General features: G+C 38.7%; 1 protein-coding gene across 1 annotated transcript in view; it reads right to left on the bottom strand.

Moving 5' to 3' along the window:
- LOC127420803 (CUB and sushi domain-containing protein 2-like) overlaps positions 1-19,921 on the bottom strand; it is a 491,575-nt gene that overhangs the window by 89,053 nt on the left and 382,601 nt on the right. Inside the window, exons 30-35 of the mRNA XM_051663350.1 lie at positions 15,507-15,701; positions 13,602-13,718; positions 12,541-12,654; positions 7,869-7,964; positions 6,962-7,165; positions 3,271-3,395 (exon numbers count right to left, since the gene is read on the bottom strand). Coding sequence (XP_051519310.1) covers positions 3,271-3,395; positions 6,962-7,165; positions 7,869-7,964; positions 12,541-12,654; positions 13,602-13,718; positions 15,507-15,701 — 851 coding nt within the window. The remainder of the gene's footprint in view (positions 1-3,270; positions 3,396-6,961; positions 7,166-7,868; positions 7,965-12,540; positions 12,655-13,601; positions 13,719-15,506; positions 15,702-19,921) is intronic.

Here is a 19,921-nt window from a genome sequence, read left to right as displayed (position 1 = left end):
GAATATGTCATTCACATACAGCATTTCCAATGTGCAGCCCAGTAAATATTTTGACATTTATTATTGCCCCAGCCTCAAACAAGGCTAGAAATTGGCTGGTCACAGTGGCATGACTGTGGCTATCGCTGGAGGATTGTCACATCTGATAGCCTTGCCGTCAAATGACACATTTATTTGTGCTTGCTTCACACGGTGAATTGGAAATTTCGTGAGAGGGAGGGGGTTAGTCCTATATCCAGCCTGTCATGAGCAGTCTGTCTGACACAAAATGAAAACACACCATCAATCCACCCAATGCCATCAGTTAAGAGCTACACTTTGCTGCTTCTTACCCAACTTGTACACAGGTAACTGACTTGAAACGACATTATTCAGTGACAATATTTGGTCCTTCTTGGCCGGGAAAACATGTACAATTGGAAAATTCTTCTAAACTAAGATTATTTGTATGATCCAACTCATAGATCAACATGAACGTTGTCAGTTAAGGCAGGGTTATATTTATATTTAACAATCTATATTTCACTATTTTTCAGATTTTTGACAATATTTAATGATGCTAATGCCATTTTTGAGAAATTACTATTATTTTATCTAAATGAATTAAAGTGATTCACAAAAATGAACTTAACTTTCCAACTCTAATTAGGTTTTTAGTATAAAAAAAAATGTAAATTAGAGACGCTATTAAAACATACAAGTAAGAAAACAAAGAGGGGTTGCAAAACTAGTCTAATGACACTTTTTTTTTTTTTTTTGGTAATAAGAAATCAGCCTTTAGAGATGATTCATGCACAAACTCTAAGGACAGTAGGTGCCAAAGAAACTCACAAAACTCTTTACAATTAGCCTATGGAAGTGCCAAGAAGGAAACTTTGGATAGAGTTATGAAGAATGACTGAAGGAAATGATGGCTGTAGAAATACTGTTCAGAATCTGTAGATTAGGACCATTACCTCCACCGTGAAATTCTAAACTTTTATGATCTGCACTGAAATTAAAAATGTAGTCGGTTTAAAATGTAACAGCCTTGTAGTTTTGCAGACTTGTTAAACACTCCACCCAGAGTACACTTAAAAGTGTTAAAGAATATGTAGTGAAACAAAAAAAAGTAAACCCTTGTTTAGTGATGCTTTTTATTCTTAATGATGCCTTAGAAAAGGGTATGAATAAGGGGTATAGTTAGGCTATAATTAATTGCAAAATAAATGCTGGCAGGCAGATCAGGACTTGATCAGGTCTTGAATCACCATGAAGAAGTTTATTTTGTTATAATGACCGTCTGACTGCACATTTTCCTGCTTATAACATGGCTATTTACCAAATATATAAATACTGTGCATGCACATGAAATACTGAAATGATTTCATTATCTTACTTGCACTGTATGTAGATCAATTTTAATCTTTATCTAAGATGAATAGTCTGATATAACTGAGTAAATAATCAACATAGAACCAACATGAGACCCCTCTATGATATTACAATGTGAATGTATATATTATTATTATTATTAATCTGCAATCCATGTTGCTTTTTATCATCAAGTTAGCTTACATTTTTAGCTATATACAGTTGTGCTCAAAAGTTTGCATACCCTAGCAGAAATTGTGAAATTTTGGCATTGATTTTGAAAATATGACTGATCATGCAAAAATCATGTCTTTTATTTAAGGATAGTGATCATATGAAGCCATTTATTATCACATAGTTGTTTGGCTACTTTTTAAATCATAATGATAACAGAAATCACCCAAATGGCCCTGATCAAAAGTTTACATACCCTTGAATGTTTGGCCTTGTTACAGACACACAAGGTGACACACACAGGTTTAAATGGCAATTAAAGATTCATTTCCCACACCTGTGGCTTTTTAAATTGCAATTCGTGTCTGTGTATAAATAGTCAATGAGTTTGTTAGCTCTCATGTGGATGCATTGAGCATTCTAGATACTGAGCCATGGGGAGCAGAAAAGAAATGTCAAAAGACCTGTGTAACAAGGTAATGGAACTTTATAAAGATGGAAAAGGATATAAAAATATATCCAAAGCCTTGAAAATGCCAGTCAGTACTGTTCAATCACTTATTAAGAAGTGGAAAATTCGGGGATCTCTTTATACCAAGCCAAGGTCAGGTAGACCAAGAAAGATTTCAGCCACAACTGCCAGAAGAATTGTCCGGGATACAAAGAAAAACCCACAGGTACCCTCAGGAGAAATACAGGCTGCTCTGGAAAAATATGGTGTTTCAAGGAGCACAATACTTGTTGACCCCTCTCCAAACATAGCGCTTATGGTTGTGACCATAAAGCTCTATTTTGGTCTTGTCACTCCAAATTACAGTGTGCCAGAAGCTGTGAGGCGTATCAAGGTGTTGTCGGGCATATTGTAACCGGGCTTCTTTCGTGGTATTGGCTTCTTTCTGGCAACTCGACCATGCAGCTCATTTTTGTTCAAGTATTGTCATATATTGTGCTCCTTGAAACAACCACACCATCTTTTTCCAGAGCAGCCTGTATTTCTCCTGAGGTTACCTGTGGGATTTTCTTTGTATCCCGGACAATTCTTCTGGCAGTTGTGGCTGAAATCTTTCTTGGTCTACCTGACCTTGGCTTGGTATCAAGAGATCCCCGAATTTTCCACTTCTTAATAAGTGATTGAACAGTACTGACTGGCATTTTCAAGGCTTTGGTTATCTTTTTATATCCTTTTCCATCTTTATAAATTTCCATTACCTTGTTATGCAGGTCTTTTGACAGTTCTTTTCTGCTCCCCATGGCTCAGTATCTAGCCTGCTCAGTGCATCCACGTGAGAGCTAACAAACTCATTGACTATTTATACACAGACACGAATTGCAATTTAAAAAGCCACAGGTGTGGGAAATGAACCTTTAATTGCCATTTAAACCTGTGTGTGTCACCTTGTGTGTCTGTAACAAGGCCAAACATTCAAGGGTATGTAAACTTTTGATCAGGGCCATTTGGGTGATTTCTGTTATCATTATGATTTAAAAAGGAGCCAAACAACTATGTGATAATAAATGGCTGCATATGATCACTATCCTTAAATATAAGACAGTTATTTTTTTGCATAATAAGTCATATTTTCAAAATCAATGCCAAAATTTCACAATTTCAGCCAGGGTATGCAAACTTTTGAGCACAACTGTATATATATATATATATATATGTACACACACACACACACACACATACATATGTAATATTCCAAGGAGCTGTGTAATAAGGTGTTTTATTGACAGCCATACCTGGATTCCCATTCCCTCAGGCACAGTGATCTTCCACACGCAGCTCAGGCTGTTCAGGTAAGGCTCAGGGTAGCCAGGGGACAGAATAGTGCCTATTCGCTGGGTTAGATTCCCTCCACATGGCACTGTAGCACAGATAAAAGGAGAAAAGAATGAGAGAACAGGCAGATCAAGCAAACCTTACATACACATACAATCACGCTCAAAGCCCCTGCACTACCCAAGAATATTTATAATCTTCCAGGACACCATCTTTTCCGTTGCAGCTCCTGTAGTAAAGCATCTGGTAGCTGCAGTGGAGCGCAGAGGTAAGCAGCTTCACACAAATATCTGTGTGTGTGTGTGTGTGTGTGTGTGTGTGTGTGTGTATGTGTGTGTGTGTGGGTGTGTGTGTGTGTCTGTGTGTGTGTGTGCATACAGTGCAAAACAAGGAGTACCTGCAGGACATCTGTCATACATGTGTGTGTGTGTGTGTGTGTGTGTGTGTGTGTGTGTGTGTGTGTGTGTGTGTGTGTGTGTGTGTGTGACGTGCCGGAGGGCGAGTGTGTTAGCGACAGCTCTCTCTCAGGAGGAGTAGGCTCGAATCTGTTTGCTATGTTTCACCTTAAGGAAAGCCAACAGAGCTGTGATGTGAATATAATACAATACTCATTCTTTCAAGCAAACTCTAGCAAATGCATTGAGAAGGTTGGGGTGTAAAGTTTATATGTAATTCTTAAAGGTGAAGTGTGTAATTTCTGTGATACCATCGTCACCAATCAAAATTGCATAAACAATGACTGTTTTCAGATTCCCCCCATCTGCTATTGGTTGATCAAACAGATAGTCTTTGCCCAAACACATGCCATTGGTTGAGCCAATGTTGCTGTGTAGTAGGGTTGTCACGATACCATAATCGAATCGGGACACCACTCGAAAAGACAACATTTTAAATGTTATTGTAGACTTAGGTCTGATTCAAATGAAGGTTTTAGAGAAAATTATATTTACTACCGCACATATAACTTACGGCACTGCAGTATTGATGGTACTACTGTTTAAAAAATACTGTGGCACCGCCAGTATTTTGAAGCTTTAGTATCACAATACTACCGTAGCACCGGTCTACCGTACAACCCTACTGTAGTGCTGGTTACGGTGCTCAAACAAACACAATAATGTTGTAATTGTGTCACAGAGTTTACAATTTTCTGGGAAACCCACCTTTGAATGAATTGGTTATAGTTTTCTCTGCATATTAAGCTAGGATAGGATAAAGGAGTTTCACATAAAAAAAAAAAATAAATAAATAAAAAAAAATATATATATAAAAATAAATACTTTTAAGCTATTACGCTCTGCAGGATTTTTGGGCTGCCACCTGAAGTTTTTCACACTCAAATTTAAAAGCTGCCTGTTCACACATACAGTGGACTCATTTCATACAAATTGTCTCATTTCACAGATAACCCCCTAAATTTTAAGAAATGATTGCAATAATTAATAAATAACATTGTATATACTTACAATTTTATGTTGAAATGTTTTTTTGTCTTAAGTTTAAAAGCATGCAATTTCAGTTCTGTGCCCTCAATTTTCAAGCAAAAATCTTATTTTATTCCACAGGATGGCAGCAAGTACTAGAAAAAATCTTTTTTCCTATATCACCTTCCATCACATTATACTGATCTGAAATGTAGGTGGTGCTCTAACGAATATTAGCCCTCATCAATCGACAACAAGTCTTTTTTTGAAGTGCTGAGAGCTTCCACACAGTTATGCTGAATATATTGCCTTGTGAGTTGTCTAGAAGCCCAGCTTTACAATGATGTGTAACATTTCTTCTATAGATGAGAACCTATTTTGCTGATGATTTTTTTCTCATATTCTTTTCTACCAGACTTCATATTTTGTTTTAAATTTTTGACACAACATTGGATTATTCACCCAAGCAAGCTAACAAACAATTAAACAAGTAATTAATTTAACTAATTTTAAAGCTAACAACCCAAGGTAAGTTTTGATATAAAGTTTGAGGCTATTTGGGGCTTACAGATCAGTGGTCAGCAAAGAAAAGAGACGTTTGCATTCTATGCCTTACCTTAATAAAACTTCAATTTGTGATATTTTTTTTTTTAAATAATTCAAACTGTTTAACAAAATACACTGCAAAGTCACATTCCTGAGAATGAGAGCTTTCATGTGATATATGACTTGTCTGTTTAAGTGCTATGTAAAGGTCTTTTATATACATTTATAAAATTTCTACAACGCAACCTCTATGTGGGGCCAATTTGCGACACAAATGTTTTTAGGCCTTATTTTGTTTTTTGTTTTTTATAAATCCAAAAGTTATGGGGTTCTCTGAAAAGTTCATATTCTAAGCTTTCAAATGATACCACATATGTCTAACTTATGCATCCAGGGACTTCAGGGTTTTAATTGTTAAAATGGCTTGCCACATAGCGCCTCCCCACGGACCCACCAGCGGGTCCGCAGGGTTCTGAACCAAGATCCCCTAACTCAAATATCTGAACTATTTCGATTGATTTCCAGAGAAAACTGTCCATGGTCTACAGTGCAAATAAATTAACATATTAAATATGAAGGAAGGCATTTTTACAGTAGACTGGATGGCAGGATTGCAGGTCTGCAGTGCATAGAATGTAAAACATCATCAGCATCATCCATGAACAAGCTCTAAAACATCTGACATTTAAATTTAAAGGGATAGTTCACCCAAAAAAAAAAAAAAAAAAAATGCTCTCATCATTGACATTCCAGATGTGTATGACTTTATTTCTTCTGCAGAACACAAACAGAGATTTCTAGAAGAATATTTCAGCTCTCTGGGTCCGTTCAATGCAAGTGTATGATGACCAGACCATTGAAGCTCCAAAAAGCACACAAATGCAGTAAAAAAAAAAAAAAAAGTAATCCATAAGACTCCAGTGGTTAAATCCATGTCTTCAGAAGGGACATTAAAGGTGTGGTTGATAAACAGATAAATATTTAAGTCCTTTTTTACTATAAATTATCCTCCCTGCCAAGTAAGTGGTGATATGCATGAATAATGTGAATCGCTAAAACAAAAGAATATGAAAGTGAACATGAAAATGGAAATTTATAGTAAAAAAAAAAAAAAAATTACGACTTAAATATTGATCTGTTTCTCACCCACACCTATCAAAGACATGGATTTAACCACTGGAGTCTTATGGATTACTTTCATCCTGCCTTTATGTGTTTTTTGGAACTTCAAAGTTCTGTCCACCATTAGCTTGTGTTGAATGGACCAACAGAATGTGTTTGTCTTCAGCAGAAGAAAGAAAGTCATACAAATCTGGGACGGCATGAGGATGAGTAGCTAAATGATGAGAGAATTTACATTTTTGGGTTGACTATCCCTTTAATACCAAGCATGGTTTTCATTGGAATTATGATCCTTAAGAAAGGAGAAGTGTGAAATATGGATAACAAGTTTTCAGCTTTACTTAGAGCCATGGCCCAACAGTCAATACTTATGACACGTATGAACTGAGATGTGGGCTCATGTGGGTAGCAGGGGTTTGAATCCGGCTTGCAACATTTTCTGATGTTGTTTCCTCTCTTTCTCTCTGTCGTTTCATGTCATCTCTCCACTGAATTCTCCATAAAAGTGCAAAAAAGGCCAAAAATAAAATAATAATAAAATCTATTATGTATTTCTTACCAATGCAGCTGGGCATGCTGCCATTCCACTGAGCCAGAGCATTGGGTACAGTCAGGCACTCGATGGCACTGGGCCCCTCCAGGACGTATCCTGCATTGCACTCGAAACTAACCACAGCTCCAACCGCAAAGTTGTTTCCTGTTCGCCTGCCGTGCCTGGGCTCAGGGACCGAGCTGCACTGGGTTGCGCTGGTCCTTGGAACAGCTGAACAAAATAAACAGAAAATAAATCCCAACATTTTAAGATGAATTTGTACAAAACAGAAACTTCAGGTTGCTATGACGCCATGAGAAGCCCTTAACAAGTGAGAAATGCATTGCAATGCATTATACTGTACATACAGCCATGCACCAGACTGTTACTGTTACTGGCAATTTAAGGTTGAACCACAGTAGGTACAGTATGGTGAACAACTGCTTGGGATGCCACAGAACACCACTACTTTAATACTTTTATAAGATGCTGTACTTTTCCATTTAGGACACAGCAGGAAACGAACAGCCGTATGACTTCAGATCACAGGGGAGGCAAGATAATACAATAATGCTGCTTCAGCTTCTAAAATGCAAGTTATCTATTATAGAGAGAAATGAAGGCTGTTTAAGCACACTTTAACAGGAGGCCCCATGGCTGCTGAAGAGTACACTTAGAGCATTGCTTATGTGAGTGTGTGTGTGTGTGTCTGTGTGTGTGTGTGTGTGTGTGTGTGAGAGAGAGAGAGAGAGAGAGAGAGAGACCATGGGCATGTTGTTTGAATAATTCAGTACCCTAATTCAGGAGACTGTGACTCTCTCAATAAAATGTATCACATAACCGCCAGTTATGATAGGACCGCCCTCCTCAAAAGATTTGATCTGTTAATTCGAAATGAAAACAGTATGGAAAGAAGGCTTTAAAGAAAGTTTACCTTGGTAGACCAGGTGAAAACCCCTTGAGCTTGACTGACCCTTGGACGAGAAGCGTATGAGGATCTGGTTGGAGGTGGCTAGCGGCAATGATTCACCTGAAACAATAGGCAATAGACTATGAGGAGGTGAAATCACAGCACAACTGTTAAACATGTTGGGGGAATTCACTAAAATAAATAACGATAAATATATATATATATATATATATATATATATATATATATATATATATATATATATATTTTTTTTTTTTTTTTTTTTTTTTTGCATGCGTTGTTTTAGCACCTGGTTCACTAAAGAAAATATACAAATCAAGTAAGGACATAGCCACAGCCAGAATATTTGTGCTTAACACAATTCGCACTATGCAATTCCCTATCTTGCAGGCCAGTTGTGAAGGATGCAGCATACTACCACAATCTTGATAACTATGCTGGGATAAAACTGTGATGCAGGCACCTAAATCGATCTCTTTAAAATGCCAAAAGAATGCTTGACTGCACAGCATGTTAGGATATTTGCCAAGTTATACTTCTCTTCTCCATTTGATCATCATGTGATGAATTACTGCTGCCATGATTGCTAAAAAATATATACAAATGTCTCTTTCAAACTAAATTCTATTTAACACCTGCTTTCCCTGTGTTCAAAAGAATGGCAATTTCTTAATTTAAATATGCATGGTGTAGTGCCCTATTGTCACATATAGCACCTGGTTAAACTGGATTGCAGGTGGTTCATTAAAAAGACAGATGTTTAATGAATTTGTTCCAAAATGTTTTAATTGCAGAATTTTACATGATTTACTTATATCTGTGTAACTGTCCTTTAATTTTGCACTTCAGGACATTCGTTTTTAGTATTATTAAAACATAAGTACAGTATTACATAAGTATTATTTCTTTTCCCTAACAAATGTTGCATATCTCCCACATCAAATTCCATTAATAACCACACCACAATCTCCAAAACACTCTCTTCTGGCTTCTTCTCTGCATCGCTCCTTACTAAGCTTATGTGCTTTCTGTGGCACAGTGTGAGGGTTGAGGCTTTGAATCTACCCACAGCTCCCTGGGGCACCGCTGCAAAGGGGGTTGCAGAGATCAGGTTTGGTGTTGACAAATTCCTGCAGTGGCCAGAGAAGATGAAACTGCACAACTCTCTCGCCCGTGTTGGGATCGACCGACACTCCTGCTCATGCCTTTGGCATACTGAGATGTTATTAGAACAGGTCTCCGTGGGCAACCGACAGAGTGACAGCTAATAATCCGGTCATGGCAGAGGTGTGGGGACAACCCTGACTGCTGATTTATTCAAACCTGCTGCTGTTTGTTCCGATGACCATATTATTTCTAACCCTGGTGCAACACAGCTTAGAAACTGTTATCATGTCTATAAGAATCTTTGACTTTTGTTTAAATGAACAATTCACCCTAAAAGGAAAATGTTGTCATTATTTACTTCCTCTTGTCATTCTAAACCCATATGCTGTTTTCTGTGGAACATAATTTAATTTTGAAGAATCATCATGCTGTTCTTTTCCTAATAATGACAGTTAATATTAAACACTTCTGTCAAGCTCCAAAAATGATAAAAATAAATAAATAAATTAATAAAAATAAAATAAAAATTAGTCCATACAACTTTTGCACAGTATTCCAAGTCTTCTGAAGCCATATTTACCAGAATTTACACAATTATTCACACATACTCTTCCTCTCCATTGATAACTCGAGAACAAATTCCAGAGGCGCAATAACCCATTTTTGCAGGTGTACCCCTTAATTTTTCGCCATTCATATGGTTTGGGTAGGGGAGGGGTGGGGTGGGGTGGTGGATAGGTCCCCCTTGAATGTTATGCCGTTGAACCGGGTGGGTGGGGGAGGTCCTTCTATTGTGACTTAAACATTACACTACTGAGTTGAACGCGACAACTAGCTTAGTCCACTTTGTGAATCGTAAATCGGACTGGTCCAGCTCTCACGTTAACAGCTCACTGCTTTTAACAGCTTCAGATTAGACACAAATAAAGTCTTAAATTTCAGCTGTTCCTGACACAAAGCTACTGTGTGGCTTCAGAAGACTTGGAATATAGTGCACAAGTCAAATCCTACTTTTATGGAATCTTTTTTTGTCCTTTTTAGGAGCAGCATTTTCATTTGTGGGTGAACTATCCCTCTAATATAAGTTGAATCAAATAGGATAACTTCACTTTAAACTTGCTGTTTGCTTGTGCAGATTATTTAATTCAATTTGAACGATTTTCTACATAGAATGTTAAGAAACATCCATCATATCTGACAACTGTGCTTATACCAGTTGTGACATACACTGCATCTCGTCTGCCTTTTCTTCACAGCACAGAAAGATAAGAGAGAATTTGCAGTTTTATTCTGCCTCATATCAATCATGACTATTTCTTTCTCTCTATGCATGTTCCAAATTGTGCATTGTTTCTAGCAGCACCCAGCATACTTCACTGATTTTATACTGGCATCTGAAGATCTGAGATAGTATACACGCACCGAGCAGCTCACCTTCCTTGAGCGCACAGGGTTTCACACCATATGCTAATCGCAGGTGTTTGACTGGTGTGACGGGAGAAGAAAAAAATAGAAATGTACACAGCTCATCAGTGTTGTCATGGGAATGTCAGAAAGAGAGAGAGAGTGCATGAAAACCCTGTTAATCTGATTAAATTCGCAATCTCCTCAACTGACCGCATTAAACTGAACTCCATTAAGGCTGAATAAAAGCTTTCAGCCTCAGTGTCTCACTGGAGATTTCTATTTAGCTTGTCTGTTTTTGCGGTTTCATTCTGTTTTCTTTTCCATTTGAAAAAAAGAGAGCCCTATTTATTGGATCCCACTCTATTGAATTCTGCTTATTAGGTTCTATGAGTCATCAAGCTTGTAATATTTTAGACTGAAACCACATGGTTATTTCTCTTGAGTACATCATCTCCTTTCTTGAGTATGTCATTGTACATTTTGATAATTACAGCACAAAGTCCTTGTGTAAACCAGAGGAGCTGAGGAGATTCACAAGTGCAAGTAAAAAAAATGAAACGGCACTTGCAACCCATTTTACTTCAATGTAAATGAAATGTGATGTATTTCCAACTTGTATATTTAAAAGTAAAAGTATATTTAATTTTACAGCGAAAAACAAAAAAGGAGTAGAAAAAAAAAAAGAAATGTAGGGAGGGACTTGATATTATCCACTCAGAATTGATTGGATTGTGAAAATTAGGCGATTGAAGGAAAGGGCTTAAAAAGTAGATTGGTGATGTCAGTCGAAAAGAATAGTTGTTTCAGAGGTGTAGCATGTTCTTACATATGATAAAAGATTGCAAAGACAAACATTTTATTTATTTATTTGTGAAATAATGTGCACAGGTGAATTGTGCACAATAAGACCAAGAATGTGCATTAACCGTTAAATGCATACCTTGGGTCTTTAGTGACCCGGGAACTCAATCCACTGCCTGTATCTTACACATTTTTAGAGTTATGCCTACACCTTTTTAGTATTCCTCAACCTTTCTCTACAAAATAAAAGTTAAAATTGCAAAATATTTTTATAATTGCTCATTTAAAAGTGTATAGGGTCATTAGTGACCAGGGATATGTAACAGAGTCACTTTTTTGTGCTTCCATTGATCATATTATTTATTTTTATTATTTAATATCTATATAAGTTTAATATCATATGACATCTATTTCTTTATTTATTACAAGACAAATTAGTAATATAGTCATACAAAGAACTATTATTGCACGTTAATTTTCTGCACAACAATGGTGAATTATATGCGTGCACACATATACATATTATTAATGCTATATGGTACTCAAGGTGGCACTGTTGCTTCAGTGATTCACTTGATTTAAATTTGACATTGCTATTTAATGAAGAAGCAAAGTGGAAGTAAACTATAGCAAGTACACATCAACAGTATATGTTATGGGTGTACTACTGCAATTATGTAAGTTGTGCATCTATTTAGACTCAATTAGTGCCTGAGAAAATACATGTGTAGCTTAAGTGTAGCATATATGCAGCCTATGTGCTATGAGTAGCTCAATATGTGTTTGACAGCTAGTTGCATCTCATGCAATTTCAGTGTGAAAGTAATGAATCCTGTTCTGTGATTGTTTGTATCATCTCTTTGAAATGTGAAAAATAAATCTAAATAAATCAGAATATATTATATTCTGTTATTTTCTAATTGTCTTGAAAATTCATTGAAAATGTTTCACTGTCTGGGCATTATGTAGATTCATTTGTGATAGATATACGTGCCGGGTCATTAAAGACCCAAGGTATGTAATAATGCCTGGTGAAACACCTGTGCATTTAAGGGTTACGACAGTAAACAGGATCAATTTTGATGTTATGTTGATTCAACAGTCACAATGTGAGAAGATCTGGTATCATAATGAGTTGAATGATTTCAGGTGTGCGACCTGCAGGCAAGCTTGTGTCTCTCTTACTTTTAGATGTGACTCATCTTGTTAATTGAGTTGCTTAATTGACTTTTTTTCTATTTACCTTTTTGTCTGAATGCATTCTCTTTAGAATTAATCTCCTGAGTCTGATATAGACTGCAATTGTTAGGCTAGTACTGCTTGAAAAGGTTTGCTGACATATTAAAGTGGGTTTGCTGACCTGTGTGTGCTCCAGATAGAGAGCTCAGGACACGGGCATGCTGGGTAGGTCCATCGTATACCTCCACAACATCATTTAGTGCAGTATGGAAGTATGCAAACTGGCTGAACACCACTGCAGAGAGAAAGTTAAAGTCATAGCTCTCCCAAATTTTGTTTTAATAATAATACAATTCTGTCATCCTTTACTCACTTTTATGTTGTTCCAAAACCTGTATGACTTTCTTTCTTCAGTGGAACACAAAATGAGATGTTAGGAGGATATACTCTCAGTCACTATTCACTTTCATTGTACTTTTACAGTATTTCATGCAATGAAAGTGGATGGTGGCTGAAGCTCACGTTTTGCATAAAATCTTTCATGGTCCATGGAAGAAAGAAAAGTCATACAGGTTTGGAACAAGACGAGGCTGAGTAAATGAGTGCAGGATTTTCATTTTTGATGACCTGTCTCATTACAGGGAGAGAAATAATTACCGAAAAAACTATGAAACATGCAACTGAGACCATGAATCTGTAAATGCTAATTAAATAGTAAAACATAGAACCCAATCACACCTGTGAACCACCTGTTTCCTCCCTTTATACACCCTAGTGCTTAGTTGAATACATTTTCAAATGAGAGCCATAAAATTAGAAACACTGCATTGCTCTGTTCTCAATCCCCCAGCTGTTCAAAGCCATTATGCTGTGCCTACAAAAATGTGTGCCTTAATTATTTCTGCTTTCACAACATTTGGCTTGACCCAGAGAAATACGGGTGTGTTTCCTTCTGCTAATTGAGACACGGTAGGAACCCAGAATTGGCCAAATGACCTCCACATTTTATGGATTAAACAACGAGGTCCTGTGGTCAATTAGAGGCTACAGGGTGACATTAGGGATGGGGATATTAAAAGGTCCTCCAGCAGCTAGAAGCTCTCTACCCCAGAAAGAGGGATAATGCAAGTTTTATGGGTTTTTAAGATGTGAACATACAGTGAGGTCCAAAAGTCTAAGACCACGTTAAAAAATCTGGGATTCTGAGGTGTGTAATAGTATGTCATTGCATGTGCTGCTTACCATAGTCTTTCGGCACAATGACAGAGTAGAGGCAGGTTCTCCCACTGCTGTAGTTTCCAGGGTAACCAGGGGAGAGCACTACCCCCTCTAACCCAGAATACTGACCACCGCATGGAGCTGAGCGAAACAGACAGTCAGAGAAAGAAAGCATTAGAGACTAATTTTCCTTCCTCCTCATATCCTCTCTGCTGTTCCCTCATTGTGCTAATTTTAAATTACTTTTCTTGTCTAATTCCTGCACTGCCCACCTAGATGTCCCCAGTGTTTGCAAAAGTGAAATTGCAGTGTATTCAAAGTAAACCTCAAGGTTACACTGCAAAGATGATCCTCTGCTTATTTCCAAGGGAACAGCGACAGATGTGGCAAACATCAGGGGCCTCGTATAAAACTCTGCTTAGATTTCTTCCTAAAAGTGTGCGTAAGTACAAAATTCAGATTTTGCGTAAGCACAAAAAAAAAAAAAAAAAACAGATTTATAAAACCGTACGTATGCCAGAACCTGCGCATAGTTCCCTTAATAAATCCTGTATAGCGGAAGATTGTGCGTACATGCACGTGATTCTCATTCTCCACCCCGTCTCCTCCCCAAAATAAACATATATGGAGTGTACAATGTTTTTACTATGCATATCCTCATCTGCATACAATTGCCATATGCATTTCACCATCCAGACACGTGATTACTGCGTTTACCGGTACAAGAAACTGTATTATAAGAAATAAGACTGTAAATGCCACATATAAGGTTAGATACTGCACTGTGAAGAAACATCATTTATTAAGATATTAACTTGTTTTCAAAGAATATATCTTGAATATCCCTTGGTAAAATGTTTTTATCTTTGCAGACATAAAAGCAGTTTTGCTTCTCAGAAAACCTGTTAAATCATTTTAAGGGTATTGAGAAGTTAAATATTTAGTACTGGAAACAAAACGAAAATTATTAAAATTCTTTGTGCAGCATTGTCTGATATCATCACATTACTACGATTTTATATTTGACTGGTATTTTATATTCAAAAAACAGCTGAACGGCAAATGTACTTTTCATAATGTTTTTATTAGACTAGATCGGGGTTTCATTGCGATGAGGGTCAGGATGAAGTGGAGCAGGCAGCACATTTGATGCGCATTTGATGTGCATTGCTGTACCTGTTTGCAGCTGTACAATACTGTTTCTGATAAGACATGTCTCTCCAATGGTCCGTTTGACTACTGAATGTCTTATAGCTACTGTCCGTTTTACTAAGGCATTTAACGTCAGTCAGAGTCAAGTGCGCATCGCATTACAGATAATCTTTATTCAAAGGCTGTACTTATCTCAGTACATGATTGTAATAGAACAGAAAATATGTCAAATTAAGAAATCTTCTCTGTCATTTTTAGTTAGGCCTGCTCTCTATGTTCCTTCTCTATGATGACATGGGTTCTCCAAATGCAGCGCATCCCAAACCAATATTTCTCTTTTACAGCTTATATTTGAATGCCTTTTCAATTAGTTACATAAAAATAATATAGGCGACTGTTGGCTTGATACGCAACATTTATACATCAGGCCCCACCCAGGTCTTTCACACAGACCACGCACAGAAACAGAAAAGACCAGCATTGCTGGTCACCAGAGTATGTATAATTTTTGGATTTTGGAGGAGTCAAATCTCCCTTTTTTAAGAAAATTTGAATAACAATAATAAGTAAAACAATTAAATAATAATAATTAAAAAAAAAAATGGTTAAAATGAAATCATTAAAACAATGAATATGTAGCATTTTAAGGATTATTCAAATCTACCTTTTAAAAATGAAAACAAAACAAAACAAACTGTAAGGACAATAATACAAGTATAATCAAAAATGAAAAAAAAAAAAAAAAGAAGAAGAAGAAGGGGAGCTAAGCAGTTTTACCTATGCAAACAGGCTTTGGTTTGTTCCATTCAGGCTTGCTGTCTCCCCCCATGATGCAAGAGAGAGTGGCATCTCCATCTAGTGTATAGCCATTTTCACAGTAATAGGTGACAGTTGCCCCCAGCTTTAGCTCAGTGCCAACACGAGTTCCATTGCGCACCAGACCCGGCTCGAAGCATGACTCTCTGGGATTTTCTGTTGATGAAAATAAAGACTAAAATGAGGGGGATAAATATGGAAAGAGAAGGCAAGAGATTATGATTAATGGCTATTTGTGTGAGACTGATAGTCTTGTGCATGTTAGGAAGCACCAACAGCCATAAATACTGTGAAAGGTCAGTCCAGGAGAGCATATGTTGATTGTTTCTCACAGGAATCATAATTGAGAACTCCCATAAGATAAACTTGAAAGAATGAAGACAAAAGAGGTGCTTTGTGTGGATAAGTGCACTTCAAAGGTGCTTAAAATGAGTACACACAGATGCTTCCACACATTAACAGCATAAAAATATGTTACAGCAACCTACATGCCCTGTGGAGCATGAACAACCCGAAACAGGACAGATTAAAAGTGGCACTGGGCTGGATCAGCTCTGCTGAGTACACAAAACAGTCCATCACCCAGCAGGATATGTGTACAGCATACTGCATCCTTCGGCAGTCCAAAATTAGAAATCAATCAGTCTTCCTACACATCTGCACCATGCAGCAAAAAAAAAAAAAAAAAAAAAAATGGTTTAAGAAAATTCACACATTTACTGTTGTTGTTGAGACATTGCTTCTATACATAGCTATGCTGTTGCATACCAATGTATTTGTGTTGATAAGCCATGCCAGTGCCCTTTATGGCCTAACAGTGCATTAAAAAAGACCTGCCAATCTGTTTGTTGGGGCTGATTGTCCAGACGGTCCATACCTAAGTTCAAACTATCCCCTTGAAGGCCTATTTCAGGTGTCCATTTAAGAGACTCTGTCTATGTGTGTGTGTGTTGGTGAGGGTATGTTTGTGCATTTGGACATGACAAATGTTTGAGTTGGCAGGGAATACTTAGGACAAGCAATGGACTGTGTGTGTGTGTGTGTGTGTGTGTGTGTGTGTGTGTGTGTGTGTGTGTGTGGTGTTTATTTAACCGTCGGTCAAGCGTGCAGTGCCTTGGCCCACATATTGCACCTTGGAGGCCAATCAGACGCGGTCGGGAGTCTGTGGAAAGCTGATTGGTCTGTAAAGAGGTTGAGAGCACCTGAATCTCGTTCCAACATCAGTGGCACACCAACTTGAGCTAGTGTCAGACAAGCTATAATAGCACTGCTCTCAGGCTTAAGCAAAGATTTAACAAAATTGTATATTTATTTCCTTCCACATTATTAGTTTATACTAATTTGTTGTAAGGAGACTGGGGTCTGGAAGTGGAGCTTTTGAAGTGCCACACACTGAGTCCATCTGCTACCCCAGATTGAGAGAATACTGTTCCTCATTTCACCGAACCAATCTGAAGATGATGTAAAAAACACACACACACACTCACTCTCTCACTCTCTCACTCTCTCTCTCTCTCTGACCACTGAAGGCCTGAAGTGGTCAGCCTTCCAGACAGAAGGTAATGCTCTAGTATGGTTCACTTTGAGTTCATTGACAGAGCTTCTAAAAGCATTTAAAGCAATATATATGGAAGAAAAATACTATTTTCCACATTCTAGAACAGCAGTAAAGTCATCAAAACTATGAAATAACACAAATGGAAGTATGGGAATTATGTAGTGACCAAAAAAATAAATAAAAAATAAAATAAAAAAAATCAATCAATCAATCAAAATGTATATAGTAGCTGTCACGCTCTCATTGGGTTCCTATATATTCTGTTGTCTTTGTCTGATTTGACAGTAGCTTCTTCAAAAAAGCCACATTTGCCTAGATTACAGCTCTGCACACTCTTGGCTTTCTCTAAACCAACCTCATGAGCTGTCCACCTGGGATGGTTTTAAAACAGTACTTATGTTTGCTTGGCATTTATTAGCTGATTTCCTTCAATAGCTGGTCCACTTAATTTATTTAAAAAAATAAAATAAGGGGGCCTGGGTAGCTCAGTGGTAAAATATGCTGGCTACCACTCCTGGAGTTCGCTAGTTCGAATCCCAGGGCGTGCTGAGTGACTCCAGCCAGGTCTCCTAAGCAACCAAATTGGCCCGGTTGCTAGGAAGGGTAGAGTCACATGGGGTAACCTCCTCGTGGTCACTATAATGTGGTTTGTTCTTGGTGGGGCGCATCATGAATTGAGCGTGGTTGCCGCGGTGGATGGCGTGAAGCCTCCACACGCGCTATGTCTCCGTGGCAACGCGCTCAACAAGTGATAAGATGCGCGGGTTGACTGTCTCAGACGCAGAGGCAACTGGGATTCGTCCTCCGCCACCCGGACTGAGGTGAATCACTATGCAACCACGAGGACTTAGAGCGCATTGGGAATTGGGCATTCCAAATTGGGAGAAAAAGGGGAAAAATCCAAAAAAAAAAATAATAATATTGTTTGTAAAGAAATTCTAACATATGCACAATTCATTGTCTACAGCACTAATTTCAAGAATTGAAACATACACTTTTAGATCAAAAACTTTAAAATAATGAGAAACATAAATTTAGTCAAGTATGTCCTAACTTTTCATCGGAAGTGTAGTTGTAATTGAGACCAGTGTAGATTTCGTCACATGAAGGACTAAGTTGAATCAAATACTGTACACCTTAATGGTGTTGAATACTCAATCACATCATGTGTGTCTGATTGAACAAGCCTGTCATTTCACAATAAGCAAATAAACCAAAGTGTCATCAAACAAAGTAAGGTCAGCGGTGTGCATACAGGGACGCAAAAGCCGCATTTGTTCTAATTTGTGCTGCACCTTTAGTGTGACAGCAAAACATTGATCAAACGCCAGCTTTAGTGTGCGCATTCTGGCTTTTCATTTTCATAATTCTCCTCCAGATGACTGTAAGAAGTGCATGGGTCGATAATTATACATGGAACAAAAGTGATACAAGCAGGAGGAGGTGATCAATGTAAGATTCAACGTGCTGTTTGAATTCACCACGCAACAAAAACAAAAGAACAAAAGACAAAGAACAAAGATAGATGGAGAGATGATGCAAAATTCAGGTATCATTTGTGGCAGAATGATCCGCCACTCTGGCTCGTCATTGTCGCCCCGCCTCTTAGGGCCGCCCTTCAGCCAGGCTCACGATGGGAGTTGGGTGGGAGAGCGAGAAGAGGTGCATAATTAATAAGCCTTGTTTGGTCAGCGGTGAATGAAGCACACCTGATGGGGATAATGCTTCATCACCGCTGTCTTTAATACGCAGTGTGCACTTCTTCTCGGGGAGCCGGCTTCAAATCTCCATGTGTGCACACACTGGCATCCTCGCACACCCAGTACCAGAGCTGGGAGGGATCGGACGAGTGGACACAATGCCGGACCCGTTCTTCGGACCCCCGGACATTGTAATGAGTCGCCGGGGGTGAACTGCTCACGTTGCCGATGATGGGCTAGATGCCAGGCCGCCTTCCCCTCACGCTTGCCTGGGAAGACAGGCCGCCAGTGACGCCACCACCCCACGCGCCGTGGAATTTGGAGGGGAGCGTGAGTGGCTGACTGACCCAGCTCATGCCTGGGCTTTAATATGAACACTACCCTGCCCCTTTCACAGAGCCCTGTTCACCGCGAGGATGTCAGATTCCCCATTTATTATGAACACTATTCCCCCTTGGACACTTTTGGACATTTTTACATTTATTATTGTTTCCAATAAATGCCTCTCCAAGGCTTGACACCACATCCACTGTGTCTGTCTCTTGCTCACCCTGCCACAGTGGTGGAGAATGCGGGCACTTTTGTAGGCAAAAATGGCACAGTTGGGCACCAACAGTTACGTCACTCTTCCTCTCATTTGCCGGTTTGATGGAAAGCCTGGAGTGGGACGGAGAAAACACGAGGACGGCCTCCCAGCTGCAGCAAAGGGTAAGTGGCACTTAATAAGCATTTACCCTGTAGCTGGCTGAGGCTGTCATATTAATTCGTGTTTTTTCTCTGTTCCCACCTGGGTGTGAGTGAGGGGAGGAGTTGGCCCGAAGAGGTATCCCCCTTACGTCCACTCCGATAGTAGGGCCTGGTTGAGGAAGTAGCATTCCCGTGTGGGCGGCTAAAGAGTGTGCACCTCTGGCACTGGATTCCATGATTGGATGTGAGCATGGGAGGAGGTGCCAACAGGGTGATGCTTGGGGAGGGGGGGATGTGGAGGAATGATCCGCCACTCTGGCTCATCATCGTTGCCCCGCCTCTTAGGGCCACCCTTCAGCCAGGCTCATGACGGGAGTTGTGCGGGAGAGCGAGAAGAGGTGCATAATTAATAAGCCTCTTTTGGTCAGCGG

Source organism: Myxocyprinus asiaticus, chromosome 30, assembly GCF_019703515.2.
Source record: "Myxocyprinus asiaticus isolate MX2 ecotype Aquarium Trade chromosome 30, UBuf_Myxa_2, whole genome shotgun sequence".
NCBI lineage: Eukaryota > Metazoa > Chordata > Actinopteri > Cypriniformes > Catostomidae > Myxocyprinus > Myxocyprinus asiaticus.
Note: the sequence above shows the minus strand (reverse complement) of the source record. Positions and strands in the feature narration are given on the sequence as shown.